We start from the raw sequence: 25,556 nt of genomic DNA, 5'->3' as shown, positions 1-25,556 counted from the left end.
AAACTACTATTATGAGGAAGAGCTCATTAGAAAATTCATTTTCAGCCATCGCTCTCAGCAGTTTATAAACTGGACCATGAGCCCTGTTGACATGGTAACACTTCATTGGCTGTTCTTCTGTAATTAATATATCCTGATAAACCAAACAAAATGTGTCTCATAAAGAGATGAAATTGTCTCAGTACTGGTGCCAGATCATGACGTAGTCCTATTTGAGAAGAAATAATTTAAAAAATAAAATGAAATTTTTATTAAGTTAAACTTACTCAATTTAAAAATCTCAACTCTAAATCTTTCCTAGTTGTCATTATTAGGTTAACTTCCTCTTTGATATAATGTTGGTATGATGGACGACAGTTTATTCTTTAATGCTCTTATATCCTCATATGGCAAAACAAAAATTTGGCAAATTAGTTTGGTCTCCTGTTTAACTTTTACAAATTTTACTAGTCCATAAAACTAAAAAAGTCCCAAATGAACCACTCTGAAAAATAATACATTAATATATTACATACAATATCTCTCAATCCATGTAGGACATACACTTGAGTCATGTCACTGTGGTACCAAAAGTCAGCTGCCAATATAAGAAAGTTGATCTGTTCAGAGGAAAAAAATAAGAAATGTATTGTTGGAATGAACTAACTGGCTAATTCAGTAACAACATTCAACGGAAGAGTTCCACGTGGCAAGAGTTCCATAAGAAAGATAAATTTTTTCCCTGAATGTTTCTAACCAATAAGAGTTCCTTAGAGTTGATAAGAAATTTCAAACTGAGGATCAACTTCGATTTAAAAAAAGAGGCTCATTTTTGTCTTAAATTGAACAAATTAATATAATATGCTCCTATGCTTCTGTATATAGGGTTGATGTTTTGTATGGTAAGATAGAGACTGTGAGAGACACACAAAGAAAAAGAGAGGGAGAAAGAAGAGAGGGAGGCAGAAAGAGTGAGAGAGAGCGAGAGAGGGTGACAGAGGAAGAGAAAGGGGAAAATGATATTCTGTTGGTTTTTTACATTATCATTTCCAAAAACACATTTATTCTACCTTGGAAATTACTTGTATAGCATTTACTATATGCTGGGCATTTTCTAAGTATTTTAAAATATTAACTCATTTAATCTTCATAAAAATCTCATGAAATAAGTACCATCTTCAGTGTGTAGATAAATAATCTGAGGCACAGAGGCATTAAGTAACTTGCCAAAAGTCCCACAGCCAACACATGACAGAGCTGGAAATCAAACTCAGGCAGCTGCATGCCTTTCGAGTTCATGTTCTTAACCGCTACTCTCAATGTCAATGGAAATTAATGGTAGGAATTATATATCCCAACAGATACAAAAGTAACACACTCACTCTAAAGATTACACAAAGATAGTTATATAAATACTACGAATAACTCCTAATTATTTGATACTTTTCCTCTGCATCCTTTCTCCGTTAGCATAAAATATTGAGGGTTTTTTTTCATGGTTTCTTTCACAACTTTACTTCTAAGCCCACCTGGGTGAATATTGGGCCACATTCAATACATTCCTAAGTTCCACAGTTTTCATACGACAGTTCTCAGTTCCATAACAACCACTTGAAATTTTTCAAAATATTCTAGGGTCAGAATTACATTTTTCAAATATCTGTAAATTTTCTATTTCAACCTATAATTTATATACATATCAGTTTCATTAATATAAATTTTATATTCAGTGCTATGAGAATCCCAATATTCTGTTACTAATGGTCTAGTAAAGAAATATACTACCTCTTCTTTCATCTAGATCTATGTTTATTCTATATGGGAAATGTTCTACTTACCTAGATTTGTGTAAATATTTTTTATTATCAGCAAATATATTTGATTACTTTATTTTGGATCACTAAAAATGTTAAACAATCTCATTAAATTGTATTTGTCCTGAATCTGGTAACCAGTTAGAGTTTTAGTGCCAACAAAGTTTACTTCAATTTGTATTGACCTAAAAAAAAGTCAGTCCAAACCCCACTTTTACTCTAATTTAATTATTATATTAAGTGTTTATTAAGCACTTACTCTGAGTTAGATACCATGCAGCGTTCTAAGGATACTAAGATGATTAAGGTAAGCATTGCTGCTGTTAAGGGCTTATGTTTGAAAGACAAATTTTAGCATATCCCTGTTAGTCCATTAGACTGAAATTGTTAAGTAATAAATTGTACATCTACATGATTTACTGTAATCTATCCTTTTCACATCAATATTTTAATCTGAGAGTTAAAAACTGAATCCTTTCTTTCACTGCTTATAAACATTAACATTGAAAATACTTATTTCTACAGCTTCCATTTTATGAAGATACCCACCTGGCTGAATGATTTAGACCTGTCAATTTTTCTAACTTTGACTAAAATGGAGAGCACTAGTAAGAAACTTTTCAAAGAAAGTTAAACACAACTTATAAGGTAAAGGTATTGATGGTGGATATGACTAAACTCAGTAAACATCCATACATTTTCTAAAATGAAAATTGAGAAAATATTAAAATGATACCTCTACATAGGTCATATTTGTGTTAGTGACAGTTATCTTCAAATCCACTGAATAATTGCTCATAAAGAGAAAGTGTGACTTTCATGATGTTGTTATTGGTATAAATTGTTATTACCATTACATTTTTAAAAAGGCTAGGATAGGGAAACTGTACCACACATATGTAGCTGGTAGGAAAGTAAATGGTACAGACACTCTGGTAAACAATTTAACAAACTAAACATACAATTATCCCACACCACAGCAACTGCACTCTTGGGCATTTAATGGAGAGAAATGAAAAGGTGTGCTCACACAAAATCCTGTACACAAATATTTATAATGGCCTTATGTGTAATAGCCCAAAGCTGAAATCAGACCAGCTATCTTTCAACAGATTAATGATGATAAAATAGTGATAAATACATACTGTAAAATACTGCTCAGTAACAAAAAGGAAACAAACTATTGAAACAAATGACAACTTGGATAAATCTCCAGGGAATTATACTAAGTGAAAGAAACAAGCCAATCCCCAAAGGTTATGCGCTATATAGGTCCATTTTGAAATCAGGGATTTTAGAAATGCAGTACAGATCAGTGGTTAGGAATGGGGGTCATGGCAGGATGCAGGAACAGCAAAGAGATGGATGCGATTATAAAAGTGCAGACTGAGGGTTCCTTATGGTATTAGAACTGTTCCATATCTTGAGTGTCGTGGTGGATACACAAACCCATACACAATGAAACTGTATGGAAATTAATATGCAGACACACACACATAAGTAAAGCTGGGAAAATTTTTAAAAAGATTGGTAGATTATATCAATACAATTATTTTGGCTGTGATAATATTATATTATAGCTTTGAAAATTGTTACCATTGGTGGGAAGTGGGGTAAGTGTAATGTTTCTTACAATTGCATGTGAATCTACAATTATTTCAACAAAAAATTCAGTTCAAAAAAGTGGGATTGGAGAGTTGGAACAGCCCCTCGATCTCTCTCTCCCTCTCTCTATCTCACACACACACACACACACACACACACACACACACACACACACACACACGCAGACACACACGGCCCTTTCTGCCGAGAAAGCAGCATATTTATCAGCACTAGAGCAGCCCCAGCAAGTGGTCTTGAGAATGAAAGCGAAATATTAAAGATGGCAAGCAGAAAAGTAGAAGTCTTGGTCCCTTATGACCCAGGGACTCCACTACACCATCTCTACCCTAACTACTTTTGACTTTATTTTGAATGAGAAAAAAATATATGCTTTTATTTCTATTTTAAAAATTAATAGGATGTGACAAGTGCTGATAAGACAGTGTAGACAGTGTACACCTCTCCTCATTATTTCCTGCCTCACCTGAAGCCACCCTGTAGAGTGTTGAATCATTAAAAATTCAACTTGTTCCAAAAATGGTGCTCAACAAACTATAGTATGTGCATATAAAATACACATATATAACACCTTATTATTCTGCAATAACATACATGGTATTTCTCCCATGATCTGATTATTACGTATAGTCTTTGCAATTGGAGGAAAGTCTGTGCTCTTTGACCCCTTATCACAAATAATCTCAGGCGATTAGTTCTTGTAGTATGCAATATGTATTGTTTAATTCACTAGTCCCCAAAGCAATCTTTCCAGTACTACTATCATATTTGTCTTATGTCATTCCTTTTAATTTCAATATTCTGAGGTTCTCTAATCCTTGGATTTTTATAATTTTGAATATGCTGCACTTTAAGGCTAGGGTAACAAAACATTCCATTTAAATGAAAAGACTTTTAAAAATGTGTTTTGGTCAAAATTTATCCTAAATAGTGGGTAGGAAAAAAGAATGAGTGAAGAAAATTAAGTCCCTATTCTGACTTTAGCCAGCTGGGTTCTAATTCAGTGCCACGGGCACAAGCCTCCCTTCAAGCATATTATTTTTCTGAATTGTTTCATAGATAAATGAATAAACCCTAAGACATCTTTCCATTATCTTTAGTCAGAGATGGTACTTCAGAACACCTAAGTTTATACCAATTATAAAAGAAAAAGGTGACAATACTGAGTAAAAAAGGAAGAGGTGAGAATAATGGGGAAAAAAGGGAACAAGAGTTAAATTCTTAGTTGTCAGAAACTGGCACATGCATCACATCACATGTATTGTTAAATGTACTCATTTAATCATCACAATAACCACGCGAAGTAGATACTATTTACTGTCCCCATTTCACATATATTGAGAAAAGTGTTGAAGTGTGAACCGATTTCTGTCATTTGCATTTCTATCTGTATCCTAGTCCTTTCTCTAAACCAGATTGTTAAAGCATTCCATCCTTACTGCCCTGGATTAAGGTTGTTATGGAAACAGATTTTTCGAAAAATGTTTAAGTCCTGGATTTTAAATTTCAAAACTTTACTTGGATTTACAGAACCCTAAGCTTTCAAGCTTCAGAAACTTAAAGTCTGGAAAACTCATCATATATTATTTATGCCATAAACAATAGACCTGAAGGAATGTTGATTAAATAATAAACAGCTTCCACACTTTCAATGACATAACAATTCTCTCAGTGGATAAAGAGATATGAAAAGAAAATGTAGCCTATATATTCATGAGTTCCCAAGAAGTAGCTCTGCTTTCTACGCCTCCCCATTGTGTAAGAATTCTAGGAAACTAAACCCAAATAGTTTTGGAAAATTATGAAATTCCAAATGTATCAGCGGGTGGCATGTCTTTTATAGTTTTCTCCACCCAAAGTCGTTTCTGAGCAGTAGAATAGAGATAATTGAATGCCAGTGCATGTTAGTATAAGACAGTCTCACAGGCTCTGGGAAATTAGGTGAGTTCATCCCATGAACTCTTGGGATGCTGCAGAAAGAAAGACACAAAAATATTTAAGAGGGTCCTAAACTTGCATATTCCCTGTGTTCAGAAGCAAGTGAATCACATTGCCAATCTACATGACAGAAGCAAATTTATGGGAAAATGTGTATATAAGCAGTTGCCAAGGTGATTAGCAGATAACCAAGACCCTATCGCCTCCTCAGTCTGGGAATATGCCTCTATATGGACCATCCTTGAACTTTAAAACCCCAGGCAAAGGTATACCTCAAAGTTACCAAGGAATTAACTAAATTAATTCAACAGGAATTAACTAAAATTAAGTTTCTGCTTTCACTGAGTTCCATTTATTCTTATTTTTCTTATTTCTTAGGTGAAAGCTAAAATTATTAAGAAGTTTTATCTTTAATATTAGCATTTATTGCCATAAATTTTGCTCAAAGCCTTGCTTAAGGTGCATCCCACACATTTTGATATGCTACATTATCATTTTATTCACGTCAAAATACTGTCTAATTTATCTTAGAATTTCTTCTTTCACCCATGGATTATTTGGATGAATGTTATTTAATCTTTAAATACTTGGGGAATTTCCAGACAACTTTCTCTTACAGATTTGTAGTTTAAACCCTTTCTGGTCAGGAAGCATCCTTTGTATGTAGCATAAAGCCATATATATCACAATATCACATCTACACAGAGATTTAAAGTCCCACCATACAATGTTGTATTTTTTCAGCAGTCATACATATTTTAAATAATATATAGAATGAAAGTAATCTACTGATAATTTCTTTTGGTCTTTTTACATTACTGAAGCTCCAGATATCCTTGTAATATCATTTCTATTCATACTGAAGAACTTCCTTCAGCATTTATTTTAGAATACGCCTGCTGGAAATTAATTCATGGTTTTTCTTCATCTGAGAAAATCTTATATCACCTTTTTTCCAAAAAATGCTTCACTAGATATACAATTATTTTCTTTCAGCATTTTAAAGATTTTTGTCTTGTGGGCTTCATGGTTTCTGATGAGAAGTCTGCAGTAATTTCAATTACTGTTTGCCTACAAATAATGTGTAATTTTCCCCTGGCTTCTTTCAAGATGGTTTTCTTTCATTAGTTTCAATTATGATGTGTTTGAGAATAATTTTTCTTTGAGTTTATCTTGTTTGGGTTCCACCAAGCATTTTGAATTGGCCTGCGAACAAATTTGGAAAACATTCAGCCATTATTTTTCTAATTTTTTTTAATCTACCAATTCCTTTCTTTTCTCCTTCTATGATTCCACTGGTACAAATATTAGATCTTCTGATACTATATTACAGATCCCTGAGTCTGCTTTTTAAAATATTTTTTCTACTCTGTTTTTCAGCAAGGATAATTTCTATTGATCTACCTTTAAATTCATTGACTCTTCCATCTACCATCTCCATTCTAGTTCTGAGCCCACCTACTGAATTTTTATCACATATTTTCTAATTCAAATATTGACATTTGATTCTTTTGACAGTTTCTGTGCTGAAAAAGTCTATCTTTTCATTTATTTCAACAGTGTTTGCATTTTCAATATAGAGCATGATTATGTTAGCTGCCTTTAAATCCTTTATAATTCCAACATCTGGCCCAACTCATTGTTGACATCTATTGATTTTTTTCTCTCTTAAGATTTGTTCCCTTTTCATTGTTCTTTATATGCCAAATAATTTCAGATGTAACCTGAACATTTTGAATACTATGTTGTGAAACTCTTAATCTTGTTAAAATCCTCTGAAAAAAATATTATATTTGGATAGCATGCAGTAAATTCCATTAAACTGACACCAAAAATTCTGTCTTGTCTTCTCAGTTAGTGATTCCAATGTCAGTTCAGTTTTTAAATTTTGATATGTTTCTTTGGTTCTACCCTGCATCCATGCAACTCAGAGTTAGCCTTGGATTTGTGCAGTGGTTTATATCATATTTTAGTTCTCAAAGACTTTGCCGTGGTGCTTTGCATATATTCTGTACATTCTTAGCTTGACAATGAACACAGTTAATACAAAGATTTAGGGGATCTTCTCTTTGGAATTTCCCTCACACTCTCTAATTCCCAACAGATTACTTTTTTTCTGATGTTTCTGGCCTGAAAACATTGTTACCTCTTAAAGTTTTAGTTATGTGCACTGTTGCACCATTCCATGGGATTGAGGCCATCTCCAGGAAAATGTAGCCCTGAAAAAGAGAATCTCACACGCACTCTTTTGCCACAGGGACCAAGGGAACTTCTGTTTTCTGTTCTTCTGGCTAGAGACAGGTTTCCATTCAGGTTTTTAGGCCCCTCTCTGCTGGCACTGCCACCATCACATCAGCAGTGCAGCTCCATGAGCAGGGTTGCCCTCATGCTAGGCTATTAGTGAAAATAGGAGGAAAAAAATAGACATGGTGATCCCTTCACATTCTGCAGGTGTCAAGGAACTCTATTCCTGGTCCTCTGGACAGAAAGAGCTTTTACTCAGAATTAGTATTATCTGCTCTCATTGTGCAGTTTCATGACTGAGGCTGCCCTTAGATTAAATCCAGCAGATGAAGGGGGGCAGGGCAAAGGAAACTCACCCCTTGTGCTGTCTACTTGCAGTTGACATCTATCCTCATTTTCCCTGCTATTGTTTGTTTTTCAGAGTCCTCAGGGAGTTATGTTGTATATTCCTCCCAGAGTTTTTAGTGTTATCAGTGGAAGGGATGGTTCATAGTGAGCTTAGCCAGCACTGGAACCCTATGGTAGTTTTCTCGGAACAAAAACTCATGAGCCCCACCCTGACCCAGAATGTCCATTTTAGCAAGATCCTCAGGTGACTGGTAGGCATGGTAATAGATGAGATGTCCTCAGCTAGATGACAAGAAAAAGATTCAAAAAAAACTCTCAGAATCTTACTAACAAGATGCACGGAAAGTCCTCCAAGGTTCAAAATATCAGTTGTGATACACAGACACATATACATTTTTTAATGAAAACGGTAATTATTGGCTGAGTGCAGTGGCTCACACCTGTAATCCTAGCACTTTGGGAGGCCCAGGTGGGTGGATCACCTAAGGTCAGGAGTTCTAGACCGGCCTGGCCAAAAGGTGAAACCCTGTCTCTACTAAAATTACAAAAAAACCCAAAAACCAAAAAACAAACAAACAAACAAAAAACCGATACAGGCATGGTGGTTCTTGCCTGTAGCCTGAACTGCTCGGGAGGCTGAGGCAGGAGAATCACTTGAACCCAGGAGGCGGGGGTTGCAGTAAGCCGAGATCGCACCACTGCACTCTAGCCTGGGCAACAGAGCAAGACTCCATCTCGAAAAAATGAAAAGAAAACTGTAATTATCGTAATTCACTAGGAAAGGGGATTTAAAGCAAGAAATAGGCCAGGTGCGATGGCTCATGCCTATAATCCTAGCACTTTGGGAGGCAGAGTCAGATGGATTGCCTGAAGTCAGGAGTTCAAGACCAGCTTTGCCAACATGTTGAAACCCCCATCTCTATTAAATATACAAAAATTAGCCAGGCATGGTGGTGGGTGCCTGTAATCCCAGCTACTCTGGAGGCTGAGGCAGAAGAATTGTTTGAACCTGGGATCTGAGATCACACCACTGTACTACAGCCTGGGCGGCCAAGAGAGACTCTGTCTTTAAAAAAAAAAAAAAAAAAAAAAACAGAAAATAAGTAAAATCACACATATATGGAAATGATAAATAAAATTATAATACATATACTTGATTATTTGTAAAGGCATAAAAATAATTATCATTATGTAGCAACATTGAGAAATGTTGATGGTAATCATTTTAATAAAAAATAGCAGAATTTAAAGTTGTATTTTAAACCATAACTAAAATATGCTAGGTATCATATTTTTTAAAATAATCCATTCATTAGGCATGATGAATGGCAAGAGAACTGGAATGCATGAACAGGATGGCAAGAGAACTGAAATCCAAGATAAAATGGTTATAGAAAAGGGAAAATTCTAAGGGAGTCAGGTTATAGTGGACTCCCTAACATCCATTTGCCCTCCTCTTCTCAACAGCCACAGTGATTATTTGTGGAGGTCTCATTTGTGTATATAGACTGATTAAAATACAGACTCTGAACTCAATCAAAACTCACAAGAAATCGAAGTAGTATAAAACCTAAGATTACTTAATTTATATTGAGAAATATAACTGTTAAATAGTCCCATCATTGGCAACAGTTCAACCTGTGAATTCTCTCTGGTCAAGGCGGTTAGAAACGCAAATAATTACAACGAGTTAAATATGGATTTAAAGAGGTTAAAATAATGGCAAGTATTTAAGGGCCCTCAGGCTCTTATGGATGTAAACATTTTCCTCAATAATAGGGATAACCCTTCAGGAAACACTAAGTTCCTCAGTTATCAAGACAATATATTATTCTGTGGGCACATCCAATATTTATATCTTTAGTTCATAGTTCTATGGCTGACCAAAAACTTATTAAGACTTTCTATATTAATTCAAAAAGCTCTTGTTATCAATTGTGAAGCTGTTCGGTCATAAGAAGTTAAAGTTGGAAGGCTAAAAGATCATATGCTTCTTAATATTACATTTCCATTGAACATATACAAATGTATAATTATTTGCTAAATTTTTGTGATAGGACAAAGATCTTTAAGTATGAGTCATTAAGCATGATAAGCATTGCAAGTGTATAACCCTTCCAAGAAACATTGTCTGTAATTTCCAGTTTCAATTACTTTAAAGTAGAATGGGAAATTAGTAATTACTTGTAAAGCAATCTAAGTAGTACAGAATTTGAAGTTCTTTTTTTCATAGGTCTTTTTAGTAACTCACCCTTATTTTGAGTCTTTGTAATGCACTGAATTGAAATTTTGCACTCATTTTCTCAGTTTATGATATATTTAAATCACATAATTATAAGTGAAACTGGCAAAAGAGGGTATAGGAAAAACATAACCAATGGTATGCCTGCAACTCTATTGTATGTGCACAAAGTGCAAATAACTGCAGAGCAGATCACTATGAGTGAGCCTGTCCATGCCCTGTGTATCAGTCATGATGTTATATGGAAGAAAGAGAAAGTTAGTGTTAGTTCACCAGTGAAGCTCTATTAAAAGAGCTTTCATTAACTTTTCAAGCACATTACAGTCTGGTCCTACAGTGTTATAGCCATTCTGTCACTTTACAGTGACTTTGGATATCATTGTATTGATTAACTATGTTGATTACATTTCAATTTTAGAGAATGACCTATTTTATTTGAAAATACTAGGGGGCACGTTATTATTATACTCCATGCATTTACAATAAAGTAATGCAAATTAGCTAAAGGATACTTACTCATAACACCTAATTTTTACATTAGAGCACCATTTACAGTGGAACAGACATAAGAATTGTTTGTAGAAGGACAGAGAAAGTTTAAGAAAAAGTTTTTTCTTGTTGTAGTAGAAAAGCATGCCCCCTCTGCTATCTTATCATGAATTTGTAGAAAAATCCTCCTTTATGGTGGAGGTTGCAGTGAGCCGAGATCACAGACTGCACTCCAGGCTGAGTGACAGAGTAGACTCTGTCAAAAAAACAAAAAAAGGAAAAAAAGAAAGAAAAGAAAAGAAAAGAAAAATCCTCCTTTAACAGGTAGTTCAAGGTAAATGTCATCTTACCTCTGTTCAAATTACTGCTAATTATGAATTACATATTATAAATTAGTAAGAACAAACAAACAAACTAATTGTCTGTGATGGTAGCCTTTACAGAGAAAAATGAGCAATAACATAGCAAAAATTCTTTCTTGGCCTCAGGTAAACAACAATGAGCATGTAAACAGAGAGTGCTTAGAGAACAATGACCCACATCTGATATTCAAACAAACCTTTGATATTAGATTTGAAAAATCTCATCCAATTAGGTCAATTGGGTAGAGCATGGCACTACTATGACCAGGCTAGGCCTTAGATCCCCATATGTGCCACTTAGCTTTACCCCATGGCCCTAGATTAAAACCCTAAAACCCTTCAGCCATCTGGCAACTGTAGTTACATCCAGTGAGAACCAATAAGGTTATTCCTTATTCTCAAATTAGTCTTTCAACTTCTTAAATTTATTCTCTGAATTTTTCTCAAACTTCCAATTTTCTAACAGCTCCAAAATACTTCAAAAACTTGTAACTCATAACTATCACAAAAGAATATTTGATTAAAATTAGAAAGAGTGGAACATAAGAGGCTATTGAAAAACCTCAGATAGAAAGGAAGAAAATCAAAATAAACTCAACGTACAGAGGGGAGACTAATTTACAACTTCCTCCAGTATCTTGACAAAAGAAAAAGACTTGCCAATTGCTGCTACTTTTTATATTCTATCCCCCAAATGTTAGGCAGATCTTCTTCAAAATGTGTAATATTTAAGTAAGGTAAAAAAATAAAATTATAGAATGGTTATTTCTAATAAATGAGAACAAATATTATATTTTGTTATATTTCTTTTTATGTAAGTTTTCAAAAATCCTTTAATGCAAATTAATTATAATTATGAGAACAACAATTTCCTTTGATAGGTCTACTTCTCTTTCTCCATCCTACTGCTAAAACAGTAAGCTACCTTGTATTCTACTCAAGAGATGAATGGAATATAATGAAATAATGTTTAAAAATAAAAACATTTAGAGAAGAATCAAAGTAACTTTTATATGCACATATATTCCTAATGAGTCATCACTAAATATGTCAAATGATCTGTGACAGAGTACATCTTTTACTAAATTATAGACCATCACATCAAAAACTATATAAATGGCAATACATAAGGTATTAGAGGAAAAGAACATTTAAGCTATTTCCAGCTGTATCTTAAACCACAAATAATCTTGGTCAAATACACTTGTTAAAAATTGACCTGTTAATTACACGCATGTTTTTGGTAAATTTTACATTAAAGAACTATGTATCAGTTCCATTTTACCGTGTAATAAATTACCACAAATTGCATGGTTTACAAGTTCTTAAACATTATCTCATTTTCTGTGGGTCAGAAGACTGGCATGTTTTAACTGGGTCTTCTGCTCAGGTTCTCATAAAGCTGAAATCAAGGTGTCAGCCAACTGCATTCTCATTTGCAAGCTCCACTAGGGAAAATCCACCTCCAAGTTCCCTTAGGCTGTTGGCAGAATTCATTCCCTTGTGGTTGTAGGACTACAGTTCCCATTATTGTGCTTGTTGTTGGCCAAGTGTGCTCTCAGCATGGAGAGACCACTCTCAGCTCTTAACCACAAGCCTCCGTTGCATTTCAGCAAGAACAAGTACATTTTAGGTTCCAAACCACCCTGACTTCCTCTTCTTGGACTAGCCAGGAAAATACCCCCTGCTTTTAAAAGGCTAATGTGATTAAATCAGATCCACATGAAAGGTCCCGCTTTCTTAAAGTCGGCCTTACCATATAACATAATAATTACGGAAGTTATGGGGCTCGTCATGTTCTCAGATGCTGCCCACACTCAAAGGAGAAGGGATTATACAAGGGTGGGGGTCATCTGAGACTCATCCTGGGATTCTGACTACCACAATGTACAAAACACTGAAGAACCCTTCATGGTAGATAGAGGCATATGGTTATTGCCAGGGTATGTATATGTTCCCCAAAGTTCCTTTGTTGAAAACTTAATCACCAATGCAACAGTGTTGAGAAGTGGAACCTTCAAGAGGTGATTAGGTCATGAGGGCTCTGTTCTTATTTACTTATTTATTTTATTTTATTTTATTTCTTTTGAGACAAGAGTCTTACTCTGGAGTGCAGTGGTGCAATCTTGGTTCACTGCAACCTCCGCCTCCTGCGTTCAAGCGATTGTCCTACCTCAGCCTCCTGAGTAGCTGGGACTACAGGCACACATCACCACGCCCAGCTAATTTTTGTATTTTTAGTACAGATGGTGTTTCACCACATTGGCCAGGATGATCTCGATCTCTTGACCTTGTGATCTGCCTGCCTCGGCCTCCTAAAGTGCTGGGATTACAGGCGTGAGCCACCGCGCCTGGCCTCTGTTCTTATGAATGAATTAATGTCATGATCTCTGGATTGAGTTCCTAATAAAAGAATACGTTTGGACTCCTTCCCTTCTCTCTCGCAAGAGGGCTCCCTTCTATTTTCTGACACGGGACGAGGCAGCAAGAAGGCTTTTGCCAGATGTCGGCCCCTTCACCTTGGGCTTCCCAGCCTCTAGAACTGTAAGAAATAAATCTTCATTCTTTATAAATTATCCATTCTGTTATAACAACACAAAATGGACAAAGACAGGCATAACATCAAAGGAGTATAAGCAAGAAAAAATGGGGCAAAATTTAGAATATTGCATTCAAGCATGAACTTCATGTTTTGAGAAGCATTTGAAACAGACATTTTACTTTTAAAGGTCCATGTTTAAATAAGTATTCCATATAGAATTCTCCACTTGAATTTTTAGAAGGATTTCTCCAATGGGAAATCTTTGTAGTTGTGTACGTACTAATAACTAAGAGGTTAAGAATTATTCCTCCTCAGTTTCCCCCTACATATAAAAATATGTTATTACAAGATGACAGAAAGTATTTCAGTTGAGTGTAAAGTTTTAACTTCAATGTTCTCTGAGAGGCAATATGGTATTATAGATTAGAATAAAGTATTCAAATTGGTATGTGTACACTCAGGCAGTGCCTAAGATAACCTATTGAGGTCAAGAAGGAAATGTTAAAACTTGGATTTTTATGTATTTTAGTATCAACCCAGTATATTTGTATTTTTAAATATAGTTTATAATGGGTTAAGTATTGGTGCAGTGTTATGAATATGTAGTTTATGAAAGTGTACATAGTGGGGAAATTTCTTTTAGCAATTGAGTTACATTATCTTAAGAATTTGGAAACCAGGCCGGGCGCGGTGGCTCACGCCTGTAATCCCAGCACTTTGGGAGGCCGAGACGGGCGGATCACGAGGTCAGGAGATCGAGACCATCCTGGCTAACACGGTGAAACCCCGTCTCTACTAAAAAATACAAAAAACTAGCCGGGCGAGGTGGCGGGCGCCTATAGTCCCAGCTACTCGGGAGGCTGAGGCAGGAGAATGGCGTGAACCCGGGAGGCGGAGCTTGCAGTGAGCTGAGATCCGGCCACCGCACTCCAGCCTGGGTGACAGAGCGAGACTCCGTCTCAAAAAAAAAAAAAAAAAAAAAAAAAAAAAAAAGAATTTGGAAACCAGCAATTTAAAGTAAGGGTTTTAGAATCCAATTGAAATGGTTTCTTGTCCCAAGCTGTGTGATTTTTAGAAATTCACCTTAATGTAAACCATAATCTTCACATGAGTATAATAAAAAGTGTTAATACCATAGGACTGTTGTGAAGATTAAAGGGACTTTTTGTTTCAAATTATTAGCCCAATCATTAACCTATAATAAGAACTTGATAAATGTAAGGCATCAATATAATGTTCATATTAATTGCATTACATGCAACACTTGCAATTGCCTAAAGAAAGTAGTCTGCCCATGAAAGAGCTTGAGAGCAGGAAAAAAATCAGCTGTTTTTTTGCGTTAAAGAGTGCCTGCCCTTGTATGCTGTTGGTAGGACTGTAAAATGGTCAAACTGCTATAAAAATAGTAGGGTAGATCCTAAAAAAATTAGAACTACCATATGATCCAGTAAACCTGCTTCTGTGTACATATCCAAAAAAATTGAAAGTAGGGTTTTGAGGTCGTATTTGCCCACTCGTGCTCATAGCAGCACTACTCACAATAATAGAAGTACAAGCAACCCAAATGGCCATCAACAAATGAATGTACAAACAAAATGGCATATACCTACAATGGAATATTATTCAGCCTTTAAAAGGAGGGAAATCCTGTCACATATAATTATAACATGGATGAATCTTAAAGACTTTATGCTAGTAAAATGAGTCAGTGATAAAAAGACAAATTCTGTATGATTCCACTTATATGAGGCATCTAAAGTAGTTCAATTCATATAATCAGAAACTAAAATGGCACTTTACCAGGTGATGGAGAGAAAGGAAAAAGGGGAATTCTTGTATAATATAGAATTTCTCTTATGCAAGATGAAAAAGCTCTGGATATCTGTTTCAAGACAATGTGAATATACTTAACACTATTTAAGTCTACAATGTAAAATGATTAATATGGTAACTTTTATGTTGTGTGTTTTTTACCACAATTAAAACACATAGATGGATGGATGGACAGTTGGACAGATAGATATATATATGTAGATAAAACTAAAAAGCTCTTGTGTGGTGGTAAATAAGAAGTTGTTGTATAATGTCCCATTATGTGGTGTCAGACTGGGAAGTGATTTTTATTTATTCCATTAATACTGAGCATCAAAATGCATCACCCATTATGCCAGGTACTGGAGATTAAATTTTTCTTCAAAATAGCTTTGGGGAAATTTAACAAATTATCAAGCAATAAGCATATTTTATAATATGGTGAGAATCTGGTGGCTTCAAGAGGTATTAGCTTGGTAGAATCAATCAACAGTTGAACATTGACTATGAGAGGGAGAAATCAAGGCTGCCATACAAATTTCACCTTGTATGGGTAAGTAAAGTTGTACTGCTATCCATGGAGAGAGGGGAATAAGAAAAAGATGTGTCAGCTGGGAGGACCTTGGATGGGAAAATGGAAAGAAGAAAAATGTGTTTCTGGACATACTTAATTTGAGATACTTTGGGATATCTTGGTGGAAACACCTGATAGAAAATCCAAAATACAGCTGACCCTTGAACAACCTGGGGTTAGGTGTACTGACACCCTCTGCAGCTGAAAACCTGCATATAATTTTGACTCCCCTAAAACTTAACTACTAATAGTCTACTGTTGACTGCAAGCCTTAGCAAAAAGACAGTCTATTAAGCCATGAATAGACTAGTACCTGCATAGGTTTTTAAGCATTCTTGGCGTATATTTTTCTTAGATTTTTTTATATTTCTAGAATATGCAGTTCTGAGTTTTTTTTCAAATTGTTATAAATTTCCAAAAATTTTCCAAATACTTATTGAAAAAAATCCACATATAAGTGGACCCATGCAATCCTGATCTGTGTTGTTCAAGATTCAACTGTACAGATTTGGACTTCAGAAGATACACATTATGTCACCAGAACACAGGCCTAACTGAAGCCATAAACAGGCACACAGTTATCCAGGACAAAATATAGAGTTAGACAAGAAATTCAAATATATCTTAGCAAAATAATTTAATTTCAAGAATAAAGAAGTAAACAATTCATGAAATTTGGGAAAATCAATTTGCCTTAGAATTTTACAGAGCACACACAGTATCTATAATGTTATGAGAGAAAAAGTAAAATAAAGAATCTGCATCTGGTTAGTTGTCCTTCAAGGATAAAGGTAAAAGACAAATACTCTCAATTGTATATGAAATTCAAAGAATAGAGTGCACGGACCTTCTTCAGGAAAAAAATGATAAACTGTAATGAGAGCCAATCAAATAAAGGAATTCAGAGGTAAAGGAAACCAGATAACAAAAACGAAAATAAACAATTAAATAGGAAAATAATGTTTAAAACTAAATTATTTAACATTAATATCAACAGTGACAACAAACATAATTATAATATAATGAATATAATAAATTATAATATATAAGTATAATATAATAAGTGAAATGAAATGTAAACCAGGATCTAAGAAACAAGGAGGTAGAAAGAAGTGAAAATATGCTTGTTTCTCATTTATCATTAGAGAAAGTCAATAATATTGTATAAAATGGAAATTTATAATTGGTAAAATAAGTGTACCTCAACATCCTAAAGGTTTTCTTAATCTTTTCCATTAACTTCAGGAATAAATATCTTTGAGAAGAAACATTTATCTATTGGTGATTCATTAAATTTTATGTATTTCTTCTTTTGTCACACTGACAATCTTATATTTTCTTATTCTTACTTAAATTAGCATATCATCATCATCCTAGTTTTAGAAAATTATTTCTGCCTGTCCATATACAACTATCAGTCATTGTATCGACTCTTCTTTTGGCATATATGTTTAGAGAGGAATCTAGAATGATGTTCATAATTAGTTTATGACCGTTACATTTTGATGGGACATTTGGTATGACTTTTTCTTTATTTCTTTCCTTTTCATTTAACTTTGTTAAGTTGAGACAGTATCACTTTTATAGTAACAGTCATTTTTTCTTCCAAAAATGAAGTAGAATAAATCTTAATAAAACATGTGTACATAAATACATACAAGTATACCTTGTATTTCTTTTCTTTTTTTTTTTTTAATTGAGAGTCTCAACTCTGTCGCCCAGGCTGGAGTGCAGTGGCGCCATCTCGGCTCACTGCAACCTCTGCCTCCCGGGTTCAAGCAATTCTCCTGCCTCAGCTAATTTCTTTTGTATTTTAGTAGAGATGGGGTTTCACTGGGGAATCTTCCCGTCTCGGCTTCCCAAAATGCTAGGATTACAGGTGTGAGCCACTCACTGCGCTTGACCTTGTATTTTAGCTCCATGTTGCAGTGTGATTTTGAGTTCATAAAATATACCTAATTATAATTACATTGTGATTTTCATGTTCTATTAATCATATTTTAAACAACCTTTTTTTTTAGCATTTACTATGTGCCCAGCATATGCTGCATATACCACATGCTTGTGTGTGTGTGTGTATGTGTATATATGCGTGTATATGTATATATAGTATATGTTAATATATATTATATACACTACTAATTATGCAAAACTACTAAGACTAGTATTAATACTAACATTTTATAAAGAGGAAACTGCATCTTTAGTTAAACTTTAGCCGACCCAGAACTCCAGTAAATGTCAGAGCCAGGATTTAAATTGTGCTCTAAAATCTATACTCTATGCACTAAGCCATGTTTCTTGCCATCTATGCTATCCACAAAGTTTGTTTTATCTTGTTATCTAAAGATTGTAAAAATGAATATAACCTAAAACATAGTAGATTCACATTCATCTTTCCCAGTTAGACCAAAACAAAAAGCAAAAAAACAAAAAAGAAAGAGTGAAAGTCTTAGCAAATACAACAGCTATTAGGAAAAGGTCTTTATAGACTTGACATAAGATTAAAGTCCTTGAAAGTTCTCCTGCCATATGCCTGTATTTTCTTCTTCATCTTTCCTCCGTTTTATGCAATGAGTCTAGAGAGTAAACCGTGGGGAGTAGGATCCCAGCAGACTAAGGAAGATTACAGAAGAAATATATACGAGTGCCACATCTCGCCCCATCTCCCTATTGTGGCTACTAACAGGACAAGGAAGAACCAATGGAAAAATCAAAAACTGGTATCTCAAGAAATAAGAGTGGGATAGTCTTCGTACTCTAACAGGGTCATATTTCCTCTTTATATTCAGAGGAAATATCCTGCCCCTTAATACTCAAGCCAGAGTGGCCTTTACTAATGGTCCCTACTGTTCCCTGAGAGCTGACCTGTGCTGGGGACTTGTCATAGATGATTTATTCTTCACAACTCTACAAAGAATCACTAAGTCAGCTAATAAACCACATTGCTGATATTCATCCTTGGGGTCTATTTGACCCCCAAATCCTATGCTACAGGATCTCCCAAAGTACTTTAATGAAAAGAAAAATGCATTGGCTATCAACAGCAACGTCCACTGTAGAAGCAAAAATGTGTTTCCATCTCAGTTACTACTATGATGATTTGTCTTTGTGTCACAGATACAAAGTATCATGATAAATAACTGGGTCTGTAGCAGATTCCAGATCAAGGCCTAATATAGGTGCCTTAGGCATAAAGTTAGGCCGGGTGGAAAGGTACACAGGACTCCTCTTGGGGTATTATTTCTTTCACTCTGATGTCGCATAAAGGATTTATGACCAAAACCACAGTCAGAAAAATAACAAAAACAGTTACTGTTTATGAGTCAGTCCATGAATATTCATTACAATCACTGTACAGTAATCAATTAGTAGTATGCACAGCAAGAACAATATGAAATCTGAGGCTACAGATTGCAGAACTGAATAAATCATCATTTGTAAATGACACAACTAAAGATAACACATTTTCCTTTTTGGATGAAAATTCATTTTATGACCTGTGTTAGAATAAATATCAGAAAGAAATATATATAACAAGGGCATAATTTAGACCTTTGTGTCTGTTCCTACAAATATAGGTCAAGAAAAGTATTACATCTTTTGATTATACAGTTTCAGTATTCATATTCATTACTTTCTTTGCTTGATATTGAAAGACAAAAACATAAGCTTACCAAATTCCTAATGTTTTGTACAATGCACTGGACTTTTTAAAAAGAGCGTTTAATAAATTTTCTGCTTTTCTAAGTTTACCATTCACAATATCAAATGGCATGATGCGTTCTGGTAGTTTAAATTGCAAGTGTGATGTTTCCACTAATTGTTGCCAGAAAACATTAATCAGGATCAAAAGCTTCTAAAAACAAACTAAACTAGAACTATCAAATATGTAAAACAGAGTTACCACAGTTAAGTGAATTTAAAACTACCGCTGCTTAAAAGTTGGATGTAATCAATGTCAACCATTTGCTATATCGCTTTCAGAACTGTTTTAAGTCATTCATCATTTCATTCTTCTAAATTTCTGACACTTTTAATGAAAGAATGTATAAAAATAACAGTGGTACTATCTAAAAAGCAGATGGGTTGCTCAACAAACTGCATATGCGCGTGCGTGTGCAGTGCAGGCGGGCGCGCAAAAGCACAGGTCCAACACAGGACCTAAAATGGCTGAGTTGCTGGATGTTGTTGCTTGGTGACCAAACAGTATCTCCTCCATCCAAAAGCAGTCTAAACATTAGTGACAGATATGTCCCCTCAGGTTTAGACATGACCAGGACAAATATTAAAGGGCATATTTATCCTTTTCAGTAGTCAATATTTGTATTTTAAGTCAGTTGTAACTTGCTCGATTTTATCATCAGTTAAGTTTAGGCTTTAGGGGGAAAGTAGTTGGAAAGCTACATCTCTTCTTTTGGGAAAATAAGAGTAGAACCAAGCTTCTTTAACTATGAGACTTAAAGACAGTCTTGTTTCAATTAAGTCTATGTGGTGTGTCTACTCTGTTCTAACATAACCTCCCAGGTGCCATCAGTCTCTCTTTCTTTCATTAAACAAAGTAGATAATTAGCCTCAGCCTGTCCTCTCCCCTTTTCTCTTTCCCTTTTCGCCGTAGTAATGATGTCTAATTATCAGCAGCAGTGGATTACTGCAACATCAGGAGCAAAGCATCTCTTACTGACAGCAAAGCCAGCCGCGAACCCTCAAACCTCAAGCAGCTAAGAATCATTCTTAGTCTACACGAAAATACTATTCAAATACAGTATTTTATTTTGATCAATATATGCCTCGGAATTAAGAGAAAATATATTTTTGTCCTCTTGGTGACTGTACTTCTACCATCGGAAAGAAAAATCAACATATCGTTAAGGAAGGAATAATTTGAGATGTGGGGAAACACATGATAAAAGGGGATCCTTTATTTTTTAACTCCATTGAAATCATGATTGGCTGTCTCTCAGAGAAGGAGGAGCCTATAATTCTATGCCACGAGCGGTATAAAAATTTTATAAAGAGCAATAGACGAGTTCATAAATTAAAAACCTCTTCAATATTTCAAAACAGGCTTGAATAAAACACAGAGCTCTTAAATACTACATTGAAACCATTATCTAAGAATCACCTGATGAATTATATTCTCTCCCATAAATATATGGAATCTTTACTGAATAGAGAAACACGTGTTACTTTATTATTATCCCTGGAGTTGTCACTCTATGCTAGATGTCTTAGCAGTAATTCTTTAACAATTCTGCATAAATTTTTGACTCAAAATAGTGGTATATTCATGCGTGAATGCTAGTTTGAATAACTGGCATTTATGATGATCTTAGTGTCTCTGGAATTGTTCTGAATTTATGTTATTTAAAATAATCTTTTAAAGGACACTTATGTTAACACATATAGTGGGTGTAGTCAAATCCATATGAGTATAAACTCATTGTAGCTATCTGACAGTTAAATAGAGGGACCTAAGTTTAACATAAAAGAAATGAAAAATAAACTTCCCAACTAACAGTGTTCCTTTAAAACATATATGATATTATGAAATAAGACCTTAAGTAAAGATATCTTAAATGATTTTATCCATTCAGTTAGCTCAGTATTGTCCAAAGGAAAATGCATGTTTATGTTTTGAATTCTTGATATTATTCCCGATACAAATTAATCAAAGCACTTCATTCTGTATACCAGATTTCTGGCTCATCCAGATGTAAATAAACCACAGTTCTAATTCATGCCAATCTAGTCCTCATTATTTAGGAAAGCCAGACAATAATCTCACCATTGTCTTTAGTAGTGACACATGTTAAAGAAGACACATTTACAGGTCCATCTCTTAGAAATCTCCCAACAATAGGACATTGTTAAAAAACAACCACCACCACAGAACTTTTATGTGTGTTTCCATTTCACCTTTATTTTCGGTTCCCAATTTCTATATAAATTATAAAATAAATATACATCCTTCAAACAAGTATTTCTAATTAATCTCAGGAAACCGTAAACTGATTTCCAAACCTAAAAGAGCCTTCCAAATAATGCTTCAAAAAATAACTTTTCATGCACATATTTTCAGTTTAATATAATATACCTCCATTAGAGATAGAATAGCTTTCAAAGCGTCTCCTTTCTAGCATCCTCCAGGAATACTGCACCGGGAAACAGTTGCCAGTACAGGAAGGTGAAAAGGAGGAAATGCTCAAGAAACCCCAAAGCGAGGCAAAAATACAAAGGATGCCAGATAGCCTCCCCCATCCCTACTCCAGGCGAGTACCCACCGTGGCATGATGCAGAAAGGTCTCATGCATCAGATCTGCCATCCTACTTGTAGCCCACAGTTCCCATCTTCTTGTGAAGGAAATCAACGCTGCTGCGGCTCCCCAGCCCCACCGGCTTCCGCAGCGTGAGGCTGAGATGCACTGGGCTCTCAATGCCAGTGCCTCACGGCGCCTGGGCTAGAGCTTTGTGGCCATGAGACTAGAGCCAACCCAGAAAGAGGAACAAATACACACACCATTCGATAGCGCCTAAACCCATCTCTCTTTGTTGTTCATCTTCTAGCTGCGGCTTTATTTGTAGAAGAGGGAAGTGAGGAAGGGAATGGGGGGCGGGGAGGAGGAATTCTCAGGACCTTATCTACAATCTCAACAGTCGCGGCAGCGATCTCTGGGAGTGATCGAGGCATTCGGGCTGCCCCGTGCCTCCTGGGCGGCGATCTAACGATAAAACCTGACGGTGTCCTGGGGAAAACCCCACATCCACCGCTAGCGCCACATTCGGGCTTTATGCCAATAAGGAGACACTGTAGACTATCGATCAGACTTGTCTGTTCTCAGAGCGTGCGGCCGGGCTTCCAGCCTGGCCTTTATGCGCGGTGGCGGCGGTGGGACACGCGCCAGGCGCCCAGAGAAGGACATGGGACAATGGCCCAGCCCGGGGACGCTAGACGCCGCCCGACCCGGGGAAGGAAGCTCCAGCAGCCGGTCCGGGAGCCCGAGGTGGGGAGGCAGGCCAGCTCTGGAGGTGCGCTGCCGCTTTAAAATAAAAGGACCACAAAGACTCCACAGTGGGGAAAACGCGCCTGGCTAATGCGAGTGGGGACGACTTGGGGAGGGGGTTGAGGAAGGTAGGGGGCACACGAGCCAACGGCGGCTCACGGCTCCCCCTCTCTCCCGCCTCTCTCCTTCCTCCCTCCCCGCCGGGTTGCTCCGGCAGACAAATAACAGAGGAAGGCGAGTCACTCACCGTGGTCTTGACAGGCACGTAGAGCACTTGCTTGGCGCCGCCGCCTCCCCCGCGGACCTCGTCCGGCTGGCCCAGCTGGAAGCCCTTCGATTTGACCCAGAATTTAAATTTGGCGTTGTCCGTGGAGCTCGACTCGGAGCCATTGAGGAGCTGGACGATCCGCTCGTATTTTTTACGGGTCACCGTCTTGGTCTTGCCTGAGTCCCCGTAAGTCCTGAGGCACCAGTCCTGGAACTGGCGGTACATGTCGCGCTCGCTCTCCATGTTCCCCGCGCCCGGCCGCCGGCCGGATGCTCCCAGCGCACTTCGCACCTGTTCACCCTGGGCTCATGTAAAATGCAGCCCTGGCCACGTTGCAGGGATGCGAGGTCCCGGCCGCCGCGGGAGCCTGCTTTGGGTGGGGGAAGGGATGGGGAGAGGGGAGGAGGGTCCGGTTGGGCACCAGCAATCAATGCCCTGTGCTACCAAGTCTGGTCCATTCGTAATTGCAACGGCTGTCTCGGACGCTTTTTCTGTTCCCTTAGCGATCGGTCTCTTTAATATTGTGTGACCAGGACCATCCCAACAGCATTCTGGCCCAGAGAAGCTGGGTTTTGAATAATTGAAATCCCACTTCTTGGTTTATTAAAAATCCCAATATTGAATTGGGGTGGTCCCTAGACGCCTCGCCCCCGGGCTGCGTCCGGGGCTGGGCAGGTGGAGCGCAGCGCCGCCTCCCCGCGCGCGCCCCAGAAGCTTCCCCAGCCACTGGCCCCGTGTTCCAGGAGTGAGGGCTGCGCTTCTCCTGAAAGCAGCCGCCGGCCCAGCGCCTGCGAGCCCGAAGGGCACACGGGTCCCGGATCTCTCCTTCCTCCTGGGTCCTGCTTTGACCTTCCCCACGACGGGTGTTAAGGGACTAGAAAGAGAGAAAGTTCTTACCTGTCATGTTTTTAAACCTATCAAAATCTGTTTTACAGAATTATTTTATGAAGATATTTTAAAAAACGGTTTAAAATCTCATTTCTTCAGATGCATTTGGAATAAATTCCAGCCCTGTATGTAGATTCTACGAGTTAAGTCCCAGAAATTAGCAAAGCATTGATGGAGATTTGGCCATAGTTCTACAGGATAGATTGTAGTGCCCCAAACAGATATCCGTTCCAGGGGGATGTGGGTAACGGAAGGCAGGCCGCTGGTGGCGGGTCTCCCGGATAATGATGGGACCCCCAGACAGGACTCCTCTGGTTTCTGCTGAACAAGACATAGAAGTAAGTTTAGGATGCAGATGCTTGAAACCCTTTGCAGGAAATTAAAATATATAGAGAAAGATCATTTTCCCCTTGCTTGGTCACAGTTTGCAGTTCACACGGGAGGTTTCAGTTGCCTATTTTCCCCCTGCCACGTCATGGACACCCCCTCCACTGCTCTGAGTAGCCAAATATGAGTTCCTCTGGACTATTTTTCCAAGCAGATGAAGTCAGCAGTTGCTCCATTCAGGACTTCCATCCATTTGTTTCCAGAGCTGGAAATAGGGGAGTTCCCATCCTCCTCGCGCGGCGGCTGCGGCCGCTCCTCTTTATTCTACTCTCAGTCGAGGCCCGCGCCCGTCCCAGGGAGCGGCTCTGCCAGGAAAACGGCCCGACTAGTGCCCGGCGCCTGGGCTGCGCCCGAGCCCACCTTCTTTCCTCGTCGTCGTCTCCCAGACTGAAACCCGGAAAGGGAACGCGGGATGTTTGCGCCCACTGCGCTGTAGCTGGTCCTGGCACTTGCAAAATGGTCAGTGGCTCCTGCTCGGCCAGGATGAGTGTGTGCGTGTGTGTGAGCAAGGGAGCGAGGGTGTGCGGTGTGCAGGGGGTGCGCTGTGTGTGCGCGCGTCTCCGGGAAGGTCTCGCGGCGGCTGGAGCCGGGACTGACAGCCCGGGCGGAGCGCAGGCAGCACCACACACTAAACCTCTCGCCTCTCCCCTCACCCCCACCCCTCCCACTCCCCTCTCCTCCCCCCACCCTCCCCGGCCCCTTCCAAGCTCTCTGATTGGCCAATGGGACAAAAGTTTCTGTGGAGACGGCTGGGCGCTGACGTCACGGGCAGAATTGTCCCATTTAGGGATCCCGGGGGCAGTGCGCATGCTGCAGGCTGCAGGTTAGAGGCAGGAGGAGGTAGCAGCGGGCCCGACGGCAGCCAGGTGGCGGAAAGGAGCACGCAGCATCCAGGTGGGGGGACGACTCCAGCAGGGTTTCCATGGAGATTCCTCTGGGTCTAGCCTAAAAACAGCAGATCAGCTGACACCATTAGCTCAGGACCTAATTACTGCTTATTGGAGCAACAAATGAGGGAGAGGGCCAGCTGCAAAGGAAGAGT

At 37.7% G+C, this 25,556-nt stretch overlaps 1 protein-coding gene across 2 annotated transcripts in view; it reads right to left on the bottom strand.

The window, feature by feature from the left end:
• NOL4 (nucleolar protein 4) overlaps nucleotides 1-25,144 on the bottom strand; it is a 389,081-nt gene extending 363,937 nt beyond the window's left edge. The window contains exon 1 of one of the 2 annotated variants that reach the window (XM_028837750.2): nucleotides 23,219-25,144. In XM_028837750.2, the coding sequence (XP_028693583.1) occupies nucleotides 23,219-23,482 (264 nt within the window). In that variant the 5' untranslated portion in view covers nucleotides 23,483-25,144. 2 annotated transcript variants of the gene reach the window in all.
• Nucleotides 25,145-25,556: the final 412 nt, after the last annotated feature.

Source organism: Macaca mulatta, chromosome 18 (genome assembly GCF_049350105.2).
Source record: "Macaca mulatta isolate MMU2019108-1 chromosome 18, T2T-MMU8v2.0, whole genome shotgun sequence".
Classification (NCBI taxonomy): Eukaryota; Metazoa; Chordata; class Mammalia; order Primates; family Cercopithecidae; genus Macaca; species Macaca mulatta.
This window is presented reverse-complemented; position numbering and strand designations above follow the sequence as displayed.